The sequence below is a fragment of the Anser brachyrhynchus genome (genome assembly GCF_964034855.1).
Source record: "Anser brachyrhynchus genome assembly, chromosome: 17".
Classification (NCBI taxonomy): Eukaryota; Metazoa; Chordata; class Aves; order Anseriformes; family Anatidae; genus Anser; species Anser brachyrhynchus.
The window spans coordinates 13,517,989-13,540,921 of record NC_137710.1 but is presented as its reverse complement, the minus strand read 5'-3'; the positions used below and the strand labels follow the sequence as shown (position 1 = coordinate 13,540,921).

The 22,933-nt window shown below is 55.9% G+C and overlaps 1 protein-coding gene across 8 annotated transcripts in view; it reads left to right on the top strand.

Annotated features, from left to right (window-relative positions):
• The window catches only part of NOS1 (nitric oxide synthase 1), a gene marked incomplete at its 3' end in the record, with an annotated part of 68,509 nt that overhangs the window by 32,701 nt on the left and 12,875 nt on the right, over positions 1-22,933 (top strand). For all 8 annotated transcript variants that reach the window (XM_080559584.1, XM_080559585.1, XM_080559583.1 and 5 more), the window contains exons 3-21: positions 3,382-3,514; positions 7,969-8,106; positions 8,554-8,699; positions 8,807-8,969; positions 9,986-10,077; positions 10,626-10,767; positions 11,075-11,214; positions 11,581-11,755; positions 12,604-12,705; positions 13,579-13,773; positions 14,779-14,864; positions 17,322-17,466; positions 17,584-17,688; positions 18,039-18,097; positions 20,294-20,410; positions 20,501-20,675; positions 20,922-21,060; positions 21,657-21,735; positions 22,241-22,434. In XM_080559584.1, the coding sequence (XP_080415710.1) occupies positions 3,382-3,514; positions 7,969-8,106; positions 8,554-8,699; positions 8,807-8,969; positions 9,986-10,077; positions 10,626-10,767; positions 11,075-11,214; positions 11,581-11,755; positions 12,604-12,705; positions 13,579-13,773; positions 14,779-14,864; positions 17,322-17,466; positions 17,584-17,688; positions 18,039-18,097; positions 20,294-20,410; positions 20,501-20,675; positions 20,922-21,060; positions 21,657-21,735; positions 22,241-22,434 (2,525 nt within the window). The remainder of the gene's footprint in view (positions 1-3,381; positions 3,515-7,968; positions 8,107-8,553; positions 8,700-8,806; positions 8,970-9,985; positions 10,078-10,625; positions 10,768-11,074; positions 11,215-11,580; positions 11,756-12,603; positions 12,706-13,578; positions 13,774-14,778; positions 14,865-17,321; positions 17,467-17,583; positions 17,689-18,038; positions 18,098-20,293; positions 20,411-20,500; positions 20,676-20,921; positions 21,061-21,656; positions 21,736-22,240; positions 22,435-22,933) is intronic.

The window sequence follows — 22,933 nt, the reverse complement described above, 5'->3', positions numbered from 1 at the left end:
TTCCTGCCTGAGCTCTCACACAAGGCAATTGCAAGAAACGGGCAGGAAATATTTGTATAATGAAGCGATTGATTTTATTTTTATTTTATTTTTTCTCCCCCCTCATCTGGGCTAGGACGGGGCGAGGCTGTGGCAGCTCTGAATGGGCTTTTCTCTCCTCTGTCTCTGAAAGGGCCGGATACTTGTGTGCATCCGAAGGAGGTCTGCTCTAGCTCAGCTGGGGCACACAGCAGCCGTGCTGCGAGGGACAGAGCCTTCCTTGCATGGGGCAGAGGCAGGCAATGCACCTCCAGCTTCAGCCGGTGGCTTTGCTGCAGCTGCGCTTTTGCATTTTCTTTATCCAGGGGCAGCACCTCACTGCCTTGTGCACAATATTGCTGTTGAGCCTAAATAGCACCATGCAACCTGGTGTTGTCCCACTTGCAAACATGCCAGGTCCTGGGCATTCACCCCTGGTGCCCTCCTGGACCTCACCGTGCCTGGGGATGGTGCCTCTTGCTTTCGGGGCCAGCTCCAGCAAACCCGTCCTACTTCCAATGCAAGAAGCTGCCGACGACGGCGATGACTTAATTCGAGCATCTGGTCTTTTTCCGTGCCGTTGGCACAGGTACCAGCATTCACGGCTTCGCCGGTGTGCAGACAATGAGATTACGCCTGCAGCCTCCCAGCCGCGTCCTCCGGCGGCCGCTGCCGATTGATGGATTCCTCCCTGAGGTTCCCTCGTGCCGGCAGGCACCCACTGAGACGGCCTTGCAGACACCTTTCTGCAAGCAGCAGGTCGTGCCAGGCGCCTGCAGGCGTGTGCTCGGTGTCATTTTGGAGGTGCCTGCTGGATATCTGGCACGCTGGGATCTGCCTGCCCAAGCCTCTTTGCACAGAAGCAAAGTGTGTGCTGCCGGAGGGGCACTGTGGCCCCTCGTGGGGCTGGTTTCCTCTGCTCAGCACCAGGCTCCGAGGGATTCCTTCCATCACCATACAGATGTAGGGCTTGTGTCTCGGGTTTTGGGCCAGTTGTGGAGCAGGACGTTGAGGCTCATTAGCTGCAAGATGGGTTGTGCATGCCCATCATTCCTTGTGCGTGGAGGCTCCGTGTTGGCCAGCTCCATGCTCCTTGGTATGATGGGGCTTAAGGCAAGAGGGCAGGAATGTGCAGCTGTGGAAATGAGTATTCTCCAGGAGGTTCAGTAGCTGGGCTTGTCTTGGGGGGGATGAGCCAGATTTGTCTTGGGATTGCCTTGGGGGGAAGAGCTGCATTTTCATGTTGCTGCCTTGCTGCTGGGATGGAGGTAGGCTGGATGTGTCCGGAGCCCCTGGTGGGCTGACAGAGGGCAGGGTGTGTGGTTCGTGGGGGTCCCCAGCAACACCAAGAGCAGCCAAGGCAAAGCTGGTGCCAAGGCTGTGTGGAGCAAAGCAGGGCTGTATCTTCTGGGGCTGCTGTGGCTCCCCGGGGCAAAGACTGGCAGGGCAGGGACATGAGCTGGGGTCTCAGAAGCTTTGTCTCCTGAGGACCTGGTTTCAGTTGGCAGCCAGCAGGGGAAAGCAGTGACACAAGGTCCTGATGCAATGCCCAAATCCGTGGTGCGCACACACCCCATGGATGGCATCAAAGCACAGCAGCTAGAGCATCCTACACGTGGGTTGGAGGACAGCTAGCAAAGCTCTTCATCTTCTCCCTCAGCAAGCAAGCATGGGGCTGATGCGGTCTACATCCCCACACCTCGCGCCCCGGTGTGGCCGCCGGGTGCTCTGCCGTGCAGTAAGGACCCGGCACCTGCTGTGGCTGTGTGGTGCAGTGGTTCCTCATGCCTTATCTGATGGGCAGCCTTTCACATACCAGCCACGGGGCAGAACTGTTTTCTTCTCCAAGCAGCAGGGGGTACAACTCCGGGTACAAGCTGCCCTGTGGCACTTGTACCCCTTATCTTGCACCACGTTGGCCACCCTAAGGCAGCGAATGTTGGGAAGATGTCCAGGACCTGGGTGTAATACTGTGGCAGCTGAGCATTGCTCTGTGAATGCAGAAAAAAAATGCTGGAAAGTTAGAGCACAGAGAGAGAGCCCTTAAATGAAGTATTTTGCTTAAGCTTTACCTAAAGATATAAGCTGAGGGTGAGGGAGGTCATGAAGCTGAATTTCTTTGTACGTATGTGTCTCCTCGAGATGGTGTCAGGAGCACCGTGCTGGCGTGAATTATGTCCCGAGCATGAGCGTCCTGCTTTGGTCAGTGCCCAGAGCCTGCCGTTGTTAATGAGAAGGCTCGTTAGTAACTCTATTGGGCATCTGGAAGAGTTTTAAGAACTGACAGCCGGAGCAACGCCATTGCCAGAGCACATTAGCTCGATGACGGGCTGTTGAGCAAGGGCAAAGCAGCGGTGCTGCCATGCCGGACCGGGTCCGGAGCCTCATCAGGGTTTTCGGTGCCTTCACTTCAGCCTGGATGCTGCAGCCTGCATGCGCTGGGTGTCAAGTCTCTAAACCCCATTTGTTTTTCTCCTTCGTGCGGGTTTTTATGGCAGTGGTTTTCCATCACCTGTTTGGATGGCATTTAGCAGCCTCGCTAACATCCTGCGGACGTTCCCCAGACACAACGTGCGCGGCAGACGCGGTGCACCGTGTGTTTCATCCGTCTTGTTGTGCAGGCAGGGGCAGCCAGCACCAGGGACACCCTCGTCCCCCAGCCTTACAGATGTACTCCGTGTAGGCGAGCCGTCTGTTTGCTTGAACAGATTCGCCCGGGTAAAACCGCTTGCACACAGCGGCATTTGCAGCATCTGTAAAGGTCAGGAAGAGGAGAGAGCATTGCCTCTGCCTCCTGGGAGCGCCTACTTTTCCTTGTTTGTTTTTTTTTTTTTTTTTTCCCTCTCCTTCCACTCATCAGCACCAACCTGCTCTCTGCAAACCCAGCTGGTTTTGCCGTGAGGCTTTGCAGCTAGAAATGTGCACGGCTCTCCTTCACCCTCCTCTCTGCTTGCTTTCACAGGGCTCTGGATGGAGCCGGCTTGATTTTGGGGGACAGGGTGCCTGGCACATCACCCCCCTAGAGCAAGCACCAGGGCTGGCGTGGTCTCGCCTTGGGGTGCCAGGCTGGGAGCCGGGCACACCAATGTCCCCTGGCCGAACGCAGGGCACGGGGCCCCTGTTGCTGTGCCAGCACCACGCTCACCCGCGCGAAAAAACACCCGTCGTGCTTGGGTTGCCCTCGCAGGAGTGATTCATCGCCTTGGCCAAGGCAGAGTGTTCCCTCCCCTCCCCTGGTGGGACGCCTGAGTTTTCGCTCCTGCGGGAAGCGGCTCCAGCAGAACACGGAGTGACTGGAGCGACGGCGACTGGCACCACTGCCCGTCCCCAGCCCGCTCACCCCAGTGCTTCTTAACCCTTCAGTTTCAGGGAAGGGGAAAACAAGCTGCAGAAAGCCTTGCCGGCTCGGATGGAGAACGACCGTGTCTTGGGTGACCTGTGGGGGAAGAGCAACGTGCCCGTGGTCCTCAACAACCCCTACTCCGAAGCAGAGCAGGTAAGCGCCCGTCGCTTGTGCTGCGTTGGGTGGGGATGGGTTGCAGGGTGCGGACCTCTCCTGGGGGGCTCTCACACTGCAGAGAGGCTGCAAGGACTGCTGGGTTGTCCTGGGGACCCACGGTCCCAAGACCTGGAGTCAATGGTGCACAGAGCACATGTGGTCCAGAAGCTGAATTCCCCAGGGCTCAGGCAGGGCACGTATTACTGGAGAAGGATGTTCCTCATCCAAGGAGCCAAGGTGGAATGGGAGCATAGCCAGGGACCACATCTCCAAAACCTCCCTTGGGACCATCGGCCCTTTTGGTGGCAAAAAGCTGAGCCGTCTCGTTAAGGTCGTTTTGATTTATGCAATGGTAATTCAACATAGCACTTCAGATAACATGCTGTACTGCGCCTTTTCATCTCCTCACGCTCCACAGACATAAATTCTCAGGCTTCCTTGCCAAAAATGGATTAACTCCCTGTTTGCAGCCAAGCCAGAGACAGAAGGCAGGATCCCCCTGGGGAAAACACGATACCCGTGACCACGGCCCAGCCTGGGCAGCCAAGTGCGTCGCCCCGATGGGATTAACCAGCAGTGGGTCAGGACACAGGGGACCGATCCAGGGACCGTGTGTTCTCCTTGCCTGTCCTCTCCCCACCTGACTTGTCAGGATCGCATTGTACTCTTCAGGGGAGGGGAGAAAAGTGATTTCGTGGTCACATGAAGATTTCCGAGAAAATCAATATTTCCTCGGCTCGGGAGCATCCTCAGCAGCTCCCTCTGGCTGACGCCTCTTCCCAGCCCCAACGAGCTGCCACCCCACACAGTGCTCTTCGTTGCCTGCCACGTGCTGACCACTGCAGCGGCAGGTTCATCGGGCACATGGGTGCTGAGCCTGGCCTCGATCCCCAGCAGCACCTCCAGGGCTGTGGCTCTTCCACTTTTCCCATCGCAGAGGCACTGGAAAGATGCAAAGCCAGGAGCAGGGCGCGAGGTCACATAAGGTGACACAGCCGAGGTGATCCTGACTGTGCCAGGCTTGCTGCACGGCTGTTACCCACCCGGCTGGGTGCTCGGATGTGGCCAGGGACAATCTCCATCCTCCCTGCACAGTCAGCCCTGCCAGCAGCACAGAGAGCCTTACCTGTCACCAACCCACGTCTGCGCATGTAAATGGGTGCAGCCAGCAGCGAGCCATCGCAGGCAGCCCCACGTCCTGCTCCGTGGTTAGAGCTCTGCAGCAGCTCTCAGGATCCCACCCCAGCAGGGACAGGTTGCTGCTCTTGTCCCTTCCTGGATAGATGCAGACTGTCTGCCTCCTCTCTAAGCTCCGTGCATGTACGTGTCTGTTACTATAAGCACTTTATAACCTTCTGTGTTCAGAGCTTAATTTCTCTCCATGCTAGGGCTGCCAAAATCCCCAGTCTTAAGCTGTTATTAAACTCTTTAATTTTTTTCCCCCCCTGCTAGATGTGCAGGCTTTCTTTTGATCCCTCTTATCCCCACACCAGCCCTGGAGGCAGGGCTGGTTCCCTGGCTCCCCACAGCCGTTCCCCGGCGATGCCTGTGGCCGGGAGGAAAGAAAGGGCAGCGGGCATTTCGCTGAACTCCTCAGAAGCCGCAATAAATACTGTTAGCACGGCGGCGAGCCAAGCCAAACACCAGCTCTTTATACACGTTGTTCTCTAAAGCAGGATTTGGTGGAGTCGCTTGGCCAGGTGGGGAGTGCTCACCGAGGCTTGTAATAAGGTGCTGAAAGACTGGTTGGGCATCGATCGCTCCTCTGGGTTTGGTTTTGTTTTTTTTTTTTAATATTTTTTTTCAAAATCACACAGTGTGCTCTGCTGGTTTCCCAGGAGCCCTAGGCCTGGCTGATGGGGAGATGCTGTGACTTCACCAGCCTGCGTCCTGCGGCCGTATTTCAGTCCGCACGGATTGATTTGTTGGCGATGCGGGCGGGCGCGTACATGTGCGGCAGGGCAAGGGACTTGCAGCAGATCCGTGCCTGTAAGGATAATTTACGGCCTTATAAAAACAAAAAAATGTACAGTTTGGAGTTAACGCAGTCTGCAAGGAAATGTCAGCACGCTAATAGACCCACGACCCAGCAAAGTGGTCCAAAGCGGGTCCCCCACGGCCGATGCATGTCGGCAGGACGGTGTTTGCCACCCAGGGATGCAGGAGGAGGGCTGAGGACCTGCAGCCCAGGCACCTTGCCCCCAGGCAGGGCTGGGTGCCTTTCTTCCCTCCCTCTGTAGGAGCTGCAGACATCTCTCAAGCTGCACACCACCGATAAGTGCCTTGTAGATGCCTGCATCTTACGCACATGCCCCGACTGCTCCGTTAGTCTCTCCTCCATTTGTCCCACTCTTGAGTCACTAATATCACAGCTGCCTAATTAAAACATGAAAGCAGCTCTCACTGCCTCCCTGAGAGAAGCGGGGGTAATATTTGGTTCCAGCAATGCTGTGCGAGGAAGGCTTACATACGCACATGCAGCTCCTTCCCAGTTTTTTCTGGGTGTTGCTCTCCGTGCAGCTGTGGTGGGGTTTTGGTGCTTCTGCTTCTCGTAGGTGGTGTCACCTCGGCTGCCCCTGGCACCTGGGGCTTCATCCTGCCCCAGCACTGTGGCCTTGTTGCAGCAAGGATGCAAACTCCATCAGTGCCTGCAGGGAAAAGCCAAAGAGGAAAGGGAGCAGCTTTCAGGGATCTTGAAGGTAGCCCATCTGCTAAGTATCCATCCTCCACCAGCTTGCACCGTGTGCTTGCTTCACCACAGATGGGGTCGTTCCTACATCTGGGTCCATAACACGCTCTTTCTGGATGCAACCAGCACTTGCTGCCTTAGTTGGTACTTCTGGTTTCTGTCTGGTGGAGGCAAGGTGAGGAGGTAAGCTTTTGGAAACTGTGAGGACTAAAGAAGGTCCTACAGAGGAGTCGGTGTCAGCCCAGGCATCACGCTGGCAAGGGATTTGGGTGCATCCATCCCCTGGGGAGGGAGGATGGAAATCTTTTGCCCTGGTGGTTCAGGATCGGCTTGTTGTTGGGGAAGAGCAAGTTTGGTGGTAGTGCTTCGTCTTGTATTTCGTCTCTTTTTGTCATCCTTCTGGCCCCTGTGGCTTTCCCTCCTGGGTTTCCCATCAGCAAAGCAGCTTTTTCTGAAACAAGAGGCTCTTCCACCGTGTGCTGCCTGTTCTCCACCTGGTCCTTCAGAGAGGAAGGCTGTAATGCCGGATTTACACTGGTGTGCTGCTGCTCCGCGAGCTGCGACTGTGACAAGGACCCAAAGCAGGACCACCACAAAGGAGTGTGAAACTCTGAAGGCAGTGCCATTTTTACATTTTTTTAGAGAAAAAAAAAAAAAACTTACAAAAGGACACAAACTACAAGGTTCCCATAGGCAGGCTACACCAAAACTCCATCCAAGTCCAGATCTACGCTGCAGAGATGCAAACCTTTAAGCAGCGTCAAATCCAAGTGGGTTCTGACAAGATGCTCTGGTGTGGGATGAGGATTCCCCCGAGACCTCCAGCAGCACCTCTGCCGTGGCAGCAGATGAAGCACACCCTAACACGAGGTGTAATTCCAGAAGTGTCTCTGTTTTCCAGCGCCAACGTGGATCTCATGCCCTGTGGCACGCCATCAGATACCGACTCCTTGTGAAGCTTTCCAGTGCGTGGAGGAACGAGGGTTGCAGCACACATATTGGATATGATGATATCTGAAAACATTTCTGAAAACATGTGCAAATAGAAGAGCTTGCAGACAGAAGGTGCAGCCAGCTCTGCTCAGCACAAGCTGGCCGAGACTCTTCCGTATGCTGGCTTATAATTCAAGACGTGCTGGATGAGCCCAGCCTGACGCAAGATATTGGGGTGGGCTGGAGACTGAGAGCTGAGCCCAAAGTGATCTGAGTATGCATAATTCAGCAGATCTCCCACTTGTGTAATGTATCCGTCCTTATTCTGACGTTCTTCCAGCATAGATAGCAAAGGAGACATGCCTTTGGCTTGCTCAGAGGAACGCTCAGCTCTTAGCCCTTTCTCAGAGGGCTAATATTGGTGAGGCTGAGCTTGGCATGTGTAAAACCTGAGCAGGTGATGCTCCTGAAAAAGATACATCTAATACATTTTGGAGAGATAAGTCTTCCACTGGGAAACTTGAACATGGCATTCTCCTAAGTCACTGCTGTCTGTTTTTTAACTCCTCTCCTACACGTTTGGCTGTCTGGTAAACAGAGATGACTTCTCAACTACACTGAGAGTCGGTTGCACCATTGCTGGATCCTAAATGCTGCCAAATATTTGGATCATGCACCTTCTTTCACTGTGTTATCATTAAGATTTAAGCACTGGGACTTACTAATGGAAGATGCTGCTGCTTGTTGTGACCCTTTTCCTGTATTTTGTTGACAAATATTAACCTTGTGTGTATTTCATTGACAAATACTAACCTTCTCTGTTGTCCAGCCGCCACCGTCGGGGCGGCAGTCCCCGACCAAGAGCACAGTGAATGGGAGCCCTTCCAAGTGCCCACGGTTCGTCAAAATCAAGAACTGGGAGACGGGCGCCGTGCTTCACGACACTCTGCATCTCAAGACAGCAATGGTGAGTGGGGTTGGTAGGACTGCCTGAAAGCTGTCTGAGTGTAACTGAGCCGATCACGGTGTTTCCAAGATGTTTTTGGCTAGAAATGCTTCTGGATGAGTTCAGGCCAGCCTTCTTGTCTCCTGCGGTGTCTGAATTTCAAACCTCTGGTGCAATAAGCTGGGTGAGAGGGGAGTCCCCCTGGGAGGAGCAAGGAAAGGCATAGGGCTTTATGTCGAGCTGGGATGAGAATTTAATGAGTCTCAATCATCTGCATCAGGTGGGGCAGGAGGTGACTGCACACACTCGAGCTGTCTTGCACGACAGTACTGAGAGGTGTGAAAATGAACAGGGCTGGAAATATCCCTGTTTGTCAAAGATGTCACCAACTCCTGAGCAGCTAATCGCTGACTTTCCCCAGCCCTGCTCACACAGCCAAGCCATGCTTGTCTCCTTCTGTCCCACCAGGCCACCGCGTGCACTGAGCAGATCTGCATGGGCTCAGTAATGACCCCTAGCCAGCATGTCCGCAAGTCAGAAGATACCAGGACGAAAGAGGAGGTGCTCCTCTTGGCTAAGGACTTCATTGACCAGTACTACTCCTCCATAAAGAGGTAAGAACAGCCAGAGAAGGTCACAGAAAGTCAGGCTGCTTCTTCAGGGTTTCCTGTCCTCCACCCGAGTTGGTGAATGCCATCTACCCTGCTCCCCACCCACACAGGTCCGGCTCCAAGGCCCATATGGAAAGGCTGGAGGAAGTGACCAAGGAGATTGAAGCCACCGACACCTACCAGCTGCGGGACACGGAGTTGATCTACGGAGCAAAGCACGCCTGGCGAAACGCAGCCCGCTGCGTGGGCAGGATTCAGTGGTCCAAGCTGCAGGTGAGCAGCAGAGCTGCCAAAGGATGCGCTGGGGTTTTGGAAAGGCAAGCCTTGCTTTTCAAACACCCGAGGGAGCATGGCATAGGGGTGCACACGGCAGCCACGCTCGCCTCAACAGCTTTGGGAAGGCAGCAGGGGACGGAAAAACATCTGTAGGGAAAGGTGTACTGAGGTGTCTGTGTCTGAAATGGGGCCAGCTGAAAGCTGCTGCCCTAGGGAACATCTTCCCAAACCAGACGCTGCTCCACTATCTCACATACTGCTTCCAAAGCTGCAGTTCTGCCTGGAGAACAGCAGCAGTACACGCTCAGCTTTGGTACGGAGATGCTATGGCAGGAGATAATTTGATCTGGTGCACTTTTGACTAGCTGGAAGCCTGTGGATAGGATCTGAATTAGGCATCTGTAGTGGAATCCCATGGTATGGGGATGATGTGTCCCTTTGTAACCCAGAACACAACTCAGGTGCTGCTGAGCAGTTCTTTGGGATGCTTCACAGTGGGCATGGGCACCATGCAGGGCCAGGAGGCTGGGCCTCCTTCACTCCCAGCTCAGCCTTCAGCTCTTCTTTTGGCACATCTGAGCCTTGGGGGAGCCATTTCTGCAAGAAGCTGGCTTCAAGCCTCCCGCTGAGCCTCTTTCCTGGTTTCCACACCCTCTCAGTGTCCCTCAGACCTGGCTCACACCTCTCCCATTTCAGCCTTGAGTCTGCAAGAAAGAACAGGAACCAAAACTGCTGGTGGAGGAGCCAGAAACAGCATCCAGTTGTTAGCACTTGGCTGGGGAAGTTTTTGCCTGGGCAGGAGACCAATCCCCTCTCCAAAGCAGTAGGAGCAGCTGGATTAGATGTCCAGATGTTGTAAAGGCAGGGAACACATAATTATGGAGCTCTAGGTCCCTAACAGATCAAGGTGACCTCGAGGGCTTTCCCTGCGCTGTGTTCCTGCTGCCAGGCTCTGCCCTAGGAGCTGGAGCACAAATCCTGTAGTATCACCACCATCCCTTTCACTGTTCCAGGTGTTTGATGCCCGAGACTGCACCACAGCCCACGGGATGTTCAATTACATCTGCAACCACATCAAATACGCCACCAACAAAGGGAACCTCAGGTGAGCCACTGGGGAGCCCCCAGGGTTTCTGCCCGAAGCGCCATGGATGTGTTAGCCCAACTCTGGGTCCTGCTGGCGTTGTCTCCTCCAGCAGGGTCACTGTAGCAGCCCCTGTCCTGGGGAGAATGAGAGGGATCTGATGTCAGGGGAAGGTGTCCTGCTGGTCCAAGTATATCTGTTCTTGCTCTCTGTGGGACCCCAAAGAGCAGATATTCCAATTATTTCACCCTTCCTGCATCCTACTTAAAAAACAGAGCACAGGCAGCTCCCTTTCTCTCTCTGAAACCCTACGTTGCCAGCTTCTGCCTGGAGCTGAACTGCTGCAAACTCCCCAGCTCTTTCCAAAAAAGAGCCGGCATGCACCTGGCCAAGACTTCTCCCAGTGAAGAAAAGACAATAAATGTCAGGGGCTTGTCCAGGCCACAAGCAGACGGTCAGGGGCTCAGGGTGGCAGCAGGCAGGGGCTGCACATTTCCCCCACAACACTTCCTTGTCCCTCCCCGTGCTGTCACAGCCCGGGTGCTCACAGTGCTGCCCCGTCCTTGCAGATCTGCCATCACCATCTTCCCGCAGCGGACGGACAGCAAGCACGACTTCCGTATCTGGAACGCCCAGCTCATCCGCTACGCCGGCTACAAGCAGCCCGATGGCTCCGTCCTTGGAGACCCCGCCAACGTGGAGCTGACAGAGGTACCGGCCGTGGGGCTGGGTGGCTCTGAGCACCCCGGGGTGCTGGCTCAGGGGGGGTGTGCATCCTGCCCACTGGATTTGTCCCACTCCTAGGTGTTTTCCTGGGAATAAAACTTCCCATGCATGGGTTGGCCATGACAGGCAAGCCCACGTCCATAGCTCGTTTGGACGGAGATGAGCTCCTGGACCAAAGAGCTGAGCAGGGATGTTGTTAGGAGACACTGCTCAGCACCACAAGTCCCGTCTCAGCACCCAAAGGGCAGGTGGCCCTCAGGGACCTCTAACACCGCTGTTGTTTTGGCTGTAGATCTGCATCCAGCAAGGGTGGAAGGCACCGCATGGGCGCTTTGACATCCTGCCCCTGCTCCTCCAAGCCAACGGCAACGATCCCGAGCTCTTTGAAATCCCCCCTGAGCTCGTGCTGGAAGTGCCCATCCGGCATCCCAAGTAAGTCAGAGGGGATCGGTGGGGCTCAGCTCCTCTGGGTTCACCTTAAACCATCTCTGCCTAGACTTCCCTATCATGGCTTGGGTGCTTTACCCTCCCACTTCCAGATCTTCCTTCCCCTGGGATGGAAATCAACTTGTGTTCTTGTCCCTGGGCTGGTTTCCCTTTGCTTGAAATCTCCCAGGACTTTTCTCTGTAACATTCCTATGCAGCACCCTCTCCCCATAAGCAGATCCCAAATGAGATAATGTCTTCAGGAAATCTTCTTGCATGTCCTTTGTCCTGGTGGCCAGCAGCAAAGTTACCTGCCCTGTAGGTGGTCTGGGGGGGGCTGGCAGATTGGCTGACCCAGTTGTATCCTGGCAGGTTCGAATGGTTTAAGGAGCTGGGCCTGAAGTGGTACGGTTTGCCAGCTGTGTCCAACATGCTCCTCGAGATCGGTGGCTTGGAGTTCTCTGCCTGCCCCTTCAGCGGCTGGTACATGGGCACAGAGATCGGGGTCCGGGACTACTGTGACAACTCTCGCTACAACATTCTGGAGGTAAATCCCCATCCTCGAGGCGGGCAGTGAGTGAAGGTGCTGGGGAGCAGGGCAGGACTTGAGGACAGCGATGGGGGGAGTGTGGGACGCCCAGGTCTCCCTTACAGATAGCAGCTACGTTGTCCTGGAGCCACACAGCCAAGGGTGTGGTGGGCTGGCAAGGGTTTTTTGGGTGCTAAGGGGCCAGCAGGTAGCTAACAAGCCAGCGTGGTGCCTATTTAGCACCCCTGAGACTTCTCAAAGCGTTGGGAAAGCAGCACTACGAGGGGAGCTGCGGGTGCAGGAGGTCGAGGGCTCACATCCATTGGGGTGGTTCCTTCACCCTCCCAAGGAGCACGCTGCATTCTGGAGGGGCTTCATCCTGCCCCAGATGTTTGAGAGCTCGCCTGCAAACCAGAGGGGTGAGAGCGTGTGTCTTTGTGTTGCTATTAAGTCTGTAATAGTGAGGGGGGAAGGACTCCAGGTAGAAAAAACAGGCTGAGAAAGAACAGTGTGGGAGCAGCAGGGGTCTGCCATGGGCTCCGTTCCTGCCGGGATCACCACCATCTCCTGCCATCCCAGGGACCCACCAGTCTCCTTTCAGTGGCCCTTTTCAGCAGCCCTGAGTCACCTTCCTGTGCCCAGGGGAGGAGGCGCAGGGAGGAGGCCAGACTGGCTGTCCTCCCACCATGGAGAGGAAAAGGCAGGGCCCCATATTTGCAGAGGAAGGCAAAATGTCAGCTGCCCTGCCCTACATGTGCCTTGTGCCAGCCTGGGTCCCTCCTTTGGGTCCCTCTCCCCAAGCAGAGATCTTCAATTCTTGGTTCTTGGCCAACAAAAGTCTTTACCCATACCTCGTTTTGTTGCAGCAAGTGGCCAAGAAAATGAATCTGGATATGAGGAAAACCTCCTCGCTGTGGAAGGACCAAGCCCTGGTGGAGATCAACATCGCCGTGCTGTACAGCTTCCAGGTAGGTGAGCTGCAGGGTCTGGGTCACAGGGACCGGGTGGGACAGTGGCGGAGACTTCTGCACAAGGACGACGGCAGCTGCTGCTGCACTCAGCTGAAATTGTGCTGTGCCTTCCTCCTTCTGAGCTGTTCCAGGAGCCTGCAGGGAGATTTAATGATGTCTCTGCCCTGGATGTTGGAAAGACGGCACTACCAGTGTCTGAGCTCTGCTGGGCCAGCGGGAGTGCCTGGGGGGCAGGATCCAGCCCTTCTGTCCCACCTGTGAGGCACAAATCGGCCTAGGTTCTCCCCACACTTGCACTTAAAGGCTGAGTAGCAAAAGGAGTCCTTGGAAATCCAGCTTCGGGGAGTGGGAGTCCTTCCCGGAATGGGATCAACACTAATACCTCAGTCCTACAGGCGCTGAAATATCTCCCCAGGGGACTGACCAGGGGAATGATCCATCTCATCCGTGCCCTCTTGGCCCTTGCTCAGCCCGTGCCAAATAACAGGAGGAACACCCATCCCCTCGCATGCCCCCCCCCAGGAAGGACAAGGGCAGCCTATCAGCCCTGCAGTCACTGCTTGATGACTGTGCTACTTGGGAAGGCCAGGGTTAGAGACACCCTGTGTCACCTCCAAAGGGACCGTCCTGTAGGGCCGTGGGAGGGAGCCCTTGGAAGGAGGTGATCATTGGGAAGCAAAACCGGGCATCCTTCAGCCCTGGACTTGTGGCCAGTGGTCACTGGTAACATTTATGTCCATTGCGTGGAGCACTTGATGAGCATTTTCATCTCAAGCTCTGCTCCCTGGCCCGAGTCCTCCCCGCCAGTTTGGCTTTCACCTCCTGGAGAGTGTTAACCTGCAGCTGTTGGCTTGCTTCTCCCTCCGACAGAGCGACAAGGTGACCATCGTGGATCACCACTCGGCCACCGAGTCCTTCATCAAGCACATGGAGAACGAGTACCGGTGCCGCGGGGGCTGCCCTGCCGACTGGGTGTGGATCGTCCCACCAATGTCGGGCAGCATCACCCCAGTTTTCCATCAGGAGATGCTCAACTACCGCCTCACCCCCTCCTTCGAGTACCAGGTACCGTCTGCGCCCATCCCTCCACCCAACGCCTTCAACAAGCTGCCCCTCGAGGCAGTTAAGTCTGTGAATGAGTCTGATTGATGGGTCTCCTCTAGCACGGCATAAGGACCCCCTCAATATTCCACTTTTTTCCCAGGGCAAAGACTTTTTGCCCCTCCTTGGAAATATGGGCCCCAACCCTTGGGTCAAACAGGACTAAGCAAAGCTCATCCCTCAGGAAGGGCCTAATTCTGCTCTTTGCTTTGTAGATGGGGAAATGCCCTGCTAGCCACCACGTCCCTCCTCTCCCCAGCTTACAGATTTGCCTGGCTGGCTCTTGCCAGTCCTGGGGATCCAACGATTTTGATGGGGAGTTCCTGCCCAGCAGGCTGAGATGCTGGTGCTGGAGTATTTAACACTTCAGACCACGGGGAAAAGGGCCCTGAGCAAACACACCCTCATTAGCCAACCGCCCCTGCTCCGGTGGTTTTCACACAATGTGACCTTTAGTCAAGAGCCCTTAAGGAACAATCACAAAACGGGAGCAGTCTGTTCATTTCTATAACCAATCCAGCAGGAACCCCGATGATTCCTGGCCCTGATTACAGCCAGCCGCCTGCGAGGGCACTGAATTAGCTTCTGTGCTCTTGTTTCTTGCTTCAGCTGCCTCCCCTTCCCAGAGGGCCTCTTAGAAAGAGAAACCTGTGGGCTGGGAGGGAAGGATGTGCTCGCATCGCCTCTCCCCTTCTTTTTCCTCGTGGCCTGTTAATGCTCGTCTCAGAGGTGAGAGGGCGTTCGACCAGATGCTGTTGGAAGCCACAAAGGTTTTATTATATACCACAAATTTCTGCCCAAGTGCCCTGAGAAACCCATGGGTCCCCAGGGACCTGTACAAGAGACCAAGGGCTGGGAAGATGCCAGCCATTCCTCCCATTCACAACCGGAGGGATTCAGCTGGGGTTACAGCATTTCTCCAAGCCCTGAGCGCTGCCCATCAGCTGCTGCTGCTCTTCTCCCTCCTAGCCGGACCCCTGGAACACCCACGTCTGGAAAGGGGTCAACGGGACGCCCACCAAGAAGAGGGCCATTGGCTTTAAGAAGTTAGCAAAGTAAGTACTGGTGGGCTCCGAAAAGCCCTACAATGCGTTGGGCTGCTCCTGGGTTTGGGTGCGTGCAAACCGATGGGTCGTGAGCCTGGGTCCCAGGCTGCTGAAGGCTTTAGCTGCCAAGAGGGATGTCTGGAGAAACCAGCAGCCCTTGGAACATCCCGTTAGACCTTCAGATTTGTGTGGCCATGAGAATACCGGGTGTTGCATGTCGTCTCCCCTCCCAGGCTGGTTCACTCACTCACATACTTAAGTGCTCAGGAATGGCTTTCTCTTGTCTTGGGGTTTTATTACCTGTCTCTGCTTTCACAGCCTCCTGGGGCAGAGATCGCTCCTCCTGGTTCAGGGCCAGGCAGGCAGGAGTGGGATGGAACTCGTGTCCCCGTTTCTCCCACTGACTCTTTAGCTACTTGTCTCCAGTGCACATCTAAGCCTCTGGATGTCTCACTGCAAGGAGGGGGTGGTAGGACTGAGGAATCTTCCTGCAGGTAGCAGAGGGACCGGGGCCAAGCTGAGATTTGCTCTTCACGGCCGGTTGACCCCTGGCAATGGGCCACACGAGTCCCCCTGCCCTGCCAAAGCAGTGAGTCAGCAGGGATGCAGAAATGAAGGGTTGTTTGGATGCTTTGGCTGATCCTGGCCCAAATGCCACCCCCAGGGGTCATCAGCAGGGGGTCTGAGTTGGAGTAGGGGTTTTGGGTTGTAGCAGTGGGCTCCGAGGAAGCAGAGCCTGGACCAAGGCTGGAGAGGGCTGGGTCTGCCCCGGTATCTATGGCCAGGCTGCCAGGTGGCCTTGTGCTGCTCACAGCATCTCCCCACGCTTCAGTTTCCCGTGTCTCTACTATCAGCTTGTTCCCACTCTTCAGCTGTCACCTTCTGTAAGTTTTTTTTTTTTTTCCGTGGCGCATCCATAACCATGATCAGCAGCTGATGAATATACTCCTGAGGCTGACACCGGTGCCTGGGTCTGCGCTGCAGCCCGGGGCTGGAGGAGAGCGCAGGAAGATTAATTGAGCCATTGAGTTAGGAGAAGCAAAGCTTTATTTGTGTGTGTGCAGCTGATAAATGATTTTATAAAAATGTGAGCATGGCAGGTAATTTAAAAAAAAAATCTCTATTGTTCCTGATGTGGGGGGAAAGAAATATTTTTGCAATTCACCACCAGTCCTGGATCTGAGCTAATCAGCTGAACAAGTGGCGGCCCGAGCCCAGCAGCCCTGAGCATGGCACTTGACACCGGCTGCAGTGAGATTTTAATGCCTGTTCAGACAGGGCAGGCTGGCCACATTGCAGCACTCAAATCTGCAGTCCCTCCCCACCATGCCCCGGCGGCCGGGGTAAGCCCTGGGGACACTGCTGTGGTGGGAAAGCGAAGTGGCTTTAGTGTGCAGAACTACACCGAGGAGTGAGGGAATAGCAGCGTGGAGGGGGAGCAGCCCCCCCAAAACAGCCCCTTCCCTGTTACAGCGCACCCAGCCAAATCCAAACCTGCCTTTGTGGTGGCCCCACAGACCAACTTGATGGTCTGTTTAGAAAAAAACTAAGATATTCTGCAAGATATTGGGAAAACTATCCCTGCCATCCAAATTCTGTGATGACGAGTGGCCCTACAACAACCCATTTGCCACGCTGGCCTTGGTGCCCCGCCACGCACCCCAAAACTGGCCCATGACACCCTCCTTTGCCCACCATCACTCTGCTGCCGACCCAGCCAGCAGTGCCAGTGTAGCGAGGAGGCAATATTTCAGGTGCTGCATCTCCTCGGGCAGGATCAGCGGTGCCGGTGGCCTCTCAAAGCCCCTCTGCCCTGCTGTTGGAGTGGTGCCAGTGGGGAAATGCGGAGCAGTCACGACTCCAGCCACAGACGCAGCCCTACAAAGGCTCAGATAGATGTACGGCCTCCCAGCCTCAGGAGGGCTGCTCCTCTGGGTGAAGTTCATAGCATCGGCAGGGTGCAAATCAAAGGGACTGCAGACAGCCTCGCCTGACCTTCTCAGCCTCTCGGGGCTTTGTGTGTGATGTGCAGGGTCTGGGGGCTCCTGCTCGGCTGGACACCTCCTGCAGAAAGGCAGTTTAAAGCCACGAAGAGACGGAGAAGCCACTGCTCCTCCCCTAGCTTGGGCACTGGCTGCTCTCCAGCTTTTCCTTTCGAGGTTATCTGCTCGCTGCTTCATTCACTGCTGCCCCTGATTCTTCTGCTGCTGCCCTGTCCCTGCAGAACAACCCCACCCAGCTCATTTTGCATCCCCCTCCTGACACTCCAAATCTGCTCAAGCCCCCCGTCCAGCCTTCAAGGCTCTCCCGTAGCCTCTGTTTGGCACCTAACAGCAACGAAAGTGTTGCTGCGTTTTTTAGGGCAGGCTGTTCACTTAATACTAAATAAAATGGTGTGAATAGCCTGGGCTAGAGGTGCCAACAAGGAAGCAGGCTCTCTTACCAGGATTTATTCTTGCTCCGTAGAGCTGTGAAGTTCTCAGCCAAGCTGATGGGACAGGCCATGGCCAAGAGGGTCAAAGCCACCATCCTGTACGCCACAGAAACAGGGAAGTCACAGGTCTACGCAAAAACCCTGTGTGAAATCTTCAAGCACGCTTTCGATGCCAAGGTATCTGCTAGCCCCTGGCCCCTGAAAGATGATGTGTGTGTCCAGGTGGCCTGAGGAAGTCCCTGGTGGGGGATCTCCCCGCCCAGGGCCTCTTGTTAACACCTCTGTTGCTCCCAGGTGATGTCCATGGATGAGTACGACATTGTGCACCTGGAGCATGAAACCATGGTCCTGGTGGTCACCAGCACCTTTGGCAACGGAGACCCACCTGAGAACGGGGAGGTAGGACAGAGCACGGGGGCTGGGGGCTGCAGCAGGGGCACGGCAGAGGAGATGGGGCTGGGGCTGGGTGGAGAAACATTGTCCTGACTTCAGATGGCCCCAAAAAGGTCTGGGTGCTGCGTGATAGCTGGTGTTCCACCTGTCTCTGCCTCCAGACTGATCTGGAGTGGGGATATCTATGCAATCCCTGGGGAGACACGCAACTAATGCCGTGTTAAAGCCTCCCCGTGCAGCAGCACTGCAGGCAGACCATGGACAGAGCCCCAGCCCGGGTCGCTGCTTCACTTCCTGCAGGGGGACTAGCAAAGCTGACGGCCTTTTTTTTGTTTGTTTCTTCTTCTCTTTTGTAGAAATTTGGCTGTGCGCTTATGGAGATGAAGAACCCCAACTCCAACCTGGAGGAGAGGAAGTAAGAGCACCCCAAAACCCCTCCCTTCCCACTCCGAACCCCTGCCAGCTGCCAGCCCCGCAGCCAGGACAGCCTGCTTCTCTGTCTGCCTCCTCTTGGAAGGGGGTGAGAAATCCCAGCTGCAAGTTTGCAAAGGTCCAAGGGATGGGACCTGCCTGGAGAACAGGGGACGGAGCAGGTGAAGGTCCCAGGGAGGACAAGAGCACCGAGTCAGGCATACCTGTGGACTCAGGCTTGTAATTGGGGTTTTAGGAAATCCTTCGCTGGTGGAAGATGAGCCTCTAGCATCTCAGTGCCTGTCCCAGAGGCTGGGAAGTGAGGGCGGCTGGCAAGGTGTCAGTCTCCTGCAGCCTCCCCTTACTTCAGCCACTAAGCCACAATATATTTTGCTTAACCGGGACACTGCTCTGCGGTGGAGCCTCTCCTGAGTTACCACAGCGACGTTCACGACTGGCAGAACGTTGCTTCTTAATTAAGGTAGAATTAGCCCCAGTTGGTGATAAAGTGGGATTTAAATGGGCACCAAAGCCCTGACTTTCTGCTTGAGCACCGCAGAGCAGTGCTGGTGGGGCTGGAGAGCAGCGCTGAGCACCGTAGGGCACAGTGATGCTTCCACCCCTGCCCACCAATTTGTGCCACCCCTCCACTAGCAATGCTGCAGCCCTGGAGTGACATCCTCACTGAGTGACCCCACAGGGCTCGGGAGCCAAAACCCCACTATTTTTCTAATAGCCTCACCCCTTAGTGGGGGCGGCTGACAAAACGGGATGCCCTGGAGGTGTCCGGATGGAGAAGATGCATTTTGTCTGTGGTTCTTCACCCTTTGGGGCTGGGTTGGTGCAACGCCGGGTTGGGTGTGGAGGTGCCACCCGCAGCAAGCCAGGCGGATCTGGGGAGGACAAAAGCTCCTGAGCTTGGTCTCAGCCGTCCCAGTCACCTCTAAATGTAATTTAAGGGACTGGCAGGAGTTTCTGAGAGACAGAGCAGCCCGTGGCTTGGTTACCTGACAGCAGAAGTGGTGGGAGCACTGCAAACGGTGACCTATGAGGACAGATTAAAGGGTGAGAGCTATTTTCTCTGGAGAAGAGAGAAATGCAGCGTGGTAGCAGATTTCACATACGGAAGAAGGTGACTGCAGAGAAGGAGGGAATAAATTACTCCCAATGGCCCCCCCGGGACAGGCCAAGAGGTCGTGGCTCTGGATGGCAGCAAGAGATGCTGACATTAAGCACGAAAAAAAAAAGAAAAAAAAAAAAAAACGTTTGCAATGAGAAAAGGCAGCCTGGAGGAGACTGTCTGGGGACAAGAGGCAGCGGCAGCCTGGTGTCTGTAGGAAGGGGCTGGAAGGAGCAGCTCAGTCCCAGCACCCAAGTGGGGAATTTGGGCTTCATGCCCGTCTGACCACGCAGGCCGTGCTGTCCTGCCTTCCCCACGCAACCCCAGGGGAGGGCACGGCTCAGGGGAGAAAGAAGTGGCTCCATCCAGCTGCAGAGAGGCAGGGGAGCAGAGAGGAGACCCAGGGAGCAGGGCAGAAGAGGTCTGGGCAGGCAGGAGGAGGCTGTGGGGCAGGGCTGGAGCGCTGGGCTCTACGACCCCGGCGTTGTTTCCTTCAGGGGCTGTCTCCTCCGTGTGGTGTCGGGTGCCAGAGGGCTGCTGTGACTCATCCACACACTACTGCTTCGCTGCTCGGGCAGTATATTTAGAAACCCTTGTGTAGAGCAATTTCTGAAGATGGTTCAATTCAGAAATACTTCTGCTGTTGTCAGATTTTTTTTTTTCTCCGCTCCCCTTCCCCCTCCTCGTCCCCTCTTCTCTCACTCCCTTTTTTCACTTCCTACAAATTGAAAAAAAAGAAACTTCACAATATCTGTTCAGACGCGTGCCCGACCTTGTGCACAGCCAGGGAAGGACAGGTAAAGCCCAAACCCCTGTCGGCTCCGCGCAGCTGGTGACAACGTGGGGACCAACAGTTGGGTCAACCCGCCGGGAGGTGACCACAGGACCACACGCACCAGGCCAGGTCCAGCTGGGGGGATGCAGCATTTCTCTGCTCCAGCTCCTGGTCATGCTATCTGCCCATGAAATATTGAGCCCTGAGCTTGAGCCTGCTCTGGTTTGGTCTCCTCTGACCTCTGGTCCCCTCTGAGCACTCAGCCTGATGGGTCCCCACTGTAATACCTGATGCTGTGTTTGCAGGAGCTACAAGGTCCGTTTCAACAGCGTCTCCTCCTACTCGGACGCACGGAAATCCTCGAGCGACGGCCCTGACTCCAGGGACAACTTCGAAAGCACGGGGCCCCTGGCTAATGTCAGGTAAACGGGACGGGGAGGGAGGCAACCCAGGGAGACCCTGATGGCCCTTCCGGCCCTGCAGCCGCAGCCGTATCGCCTCTCCCTCCGCAGGTTCTCCGTCTTTGGGCTGGGCTCACGCGCTTACCCCCACTTCTGCGCCTTTGCCCGGGCGGTGGACACCCTCCTGGAGGAGCTGGGCGGGGAGCGCATCCTCCGCATGGGAGAAGGGGATGAGCTCTGCGGCCAGGAGGAGTCCTTCAGGACCTGGGCCAAGAAGGTCTTCAAGGTGATGATCCGCACCCCTCGGGCTCCAGGGGGACGAGGGCGCGGGGCCAGAGCCCGCAAAGCCAGCGGTCACAGCTTGGCTTTCAATAAGGAGGTTCCCCAAACCTAGATGGGGAGGGCACCCCAAGATATGTCCCTGGGACAGTCCAGGGCCACTGGGGCTTTCTAGGGGACAAGGGGGGCTTTGGGGCTGGGTGGGACATGGCAGAAGCCGGGGAGCTGCCTGAGAGCTCGGTGCGTGCTGCAGGCAGCGTGCGATGTCTTCTGCGTGGGGGACGACGTGAACATCGAGAAGGCCAACAACTCCCTCATCAGCAACGACCGGAGCTGGAAGAGGAGCAAATTTCGGCTGACCTACGTGGCTGAGGCGCCGGAGCTCACACAAGGTGCAGAGACGGGGCCGCCCCGGAGGGCTCAGGGGCAGGTGGAGGAGAAGAAGACACAGTGGGGGGAAAGGGGCCAGACCTCCGTGCTTATTCCCCATCCTTCTGTATCAAATCCCCAGCATTTCAATCTTGCCTTTGCCCCCCACCACATGCCCGAGGGGGAATTTGGGTGGGTCTCAGGCCCTTCTGTCAGGTCCCTGCCTGTATCTGCAGCAGAGATATTGGGATCCGAGCTGCTCTCCCTTCCTCCTGACCCCTTTTTTTTTTTTTTTTTGAAGCGGAGAGCTGGAAACCTGGGAGCTTTCCAAGCTCGCCCTGTCCAAATGCCGCTCCGCCGAGCGTCGCGGTGCAACAGCAGGTCCAGCCCCCCGACACCTGGCCCCTCGGCACCGCTCCCGCAGCGGACGGTCTGCCGCACTGCCTTGGCCCCGCGGCACAAGGGCACGTCCCCGCACCTCCTGTGGGTGGTTTCTGAGCCCTCCTCAGTCCTTAGAGGAAGGGTCCCGTGCTTGGTTCCCCCCCTGTGGCTCCCAATCCAACAGGCTTGCCTTGGCCACGCTCTGCTGCATTGCTTCACGGGCGCTTCTCCTCTGCAGGACTGTACAGCATCCACAAAAAACGTGTCTACGCAGCCCGGCTGATCACACGCCAGAACCTGCAGAGCCCCAAGTCCAGGTAGGAGACGTGGACATCCTGGGGCATGCAGAGCCAAGCACGCACACGGGGCACCCAAGCACCTGTACACGTGGTGCTGCACGTGTCTGTGACCCCGAATGTCCCATGCATACCACGTTTGTGCAAACCACGGCCGATGTCAAGAGTCTTGTGAGCCTGGCGAAGGGTTTTCCTGCCTTCCTGTCCCATGAGACCTCGGCCGTGGTGTAGCCTCCAGAAGGGTGGGAGGAAGGTTTGCTGTACTTATTGGGCTAATTCCCAGGAAGGATGAAGTTGTGGAAGCAAGAAGCTAAATTGTTGCTCCCTTTTAGAAAGCCCCTGAGGGTAAGTCAGTGGCAGGGGGAGGTGGGCGCTGCCATGTCCTTTCCAGCTCCCTGCTGTGACTTTGGGGACAAGCTCAGCAGGACACCAGGGTTTGGATTTGCCACCAGCATCTCTCGAGAGCAGAGCTCCGCAGCTCCCTGAAGGATGTCCCCAAAACATGTCCTGCTTTGTCTCCCTGCAGTCGCTCGACCATTTTCCTGCGCCTGCACACCAACGGGCACCAGGAGCTGCAGTACCTGCCTGGGGACCACCTGGGCGTCTTTCCAGGGAACCACGAAGGCTTGGTCAATGCCCTGATCGACAGGCTTGAAGATGCTCCCCCGGCCAACCAGCTGGTGAAGGTGGAGATCCTGGAGGAGAGGAACACAGCTCTGGGTAAGCAGGGCCACCCTACAAGTGGTCCTCGTAGCTCCCAAGGGGGTCAGTGGCCTCCAGGAGAAATTGTTCCCCATCCCACTGGTGCAGTTGTCTGGACTGGGAGCACCTCCTTTCACCTCCTGCTGCCCAGAGCCGTGGCTCACCTGCACTGGGAGGCTGAGCTCTTCCTTGCTCTTCAGACAAACTAAAGATATTTATGTTCTTATGGAGTGAGCAAGGTCTGGGATTGGAGAGGAGTTAAGGGATCTTGATGGTCCATTCCAGCGTTATATTTTGGGGATGAGTCCAATGCCCTAATGCATGGTTTGAGAGGAGGTAGAAAACCACCTAAACTCAGTGACCGAAGCTGAGGGTGGTGGAGTATCAGTCTCCATATACGTGCTCATCACACAGCATCTCACTTGTAGCATAAAGATCTCTTATTTAGATCTCCTTCTGGCTCTTCATCGCTGTCTCAGAGCTCAGCGGGGGGGTGGAAGCAAGGATGTGTCCCCTT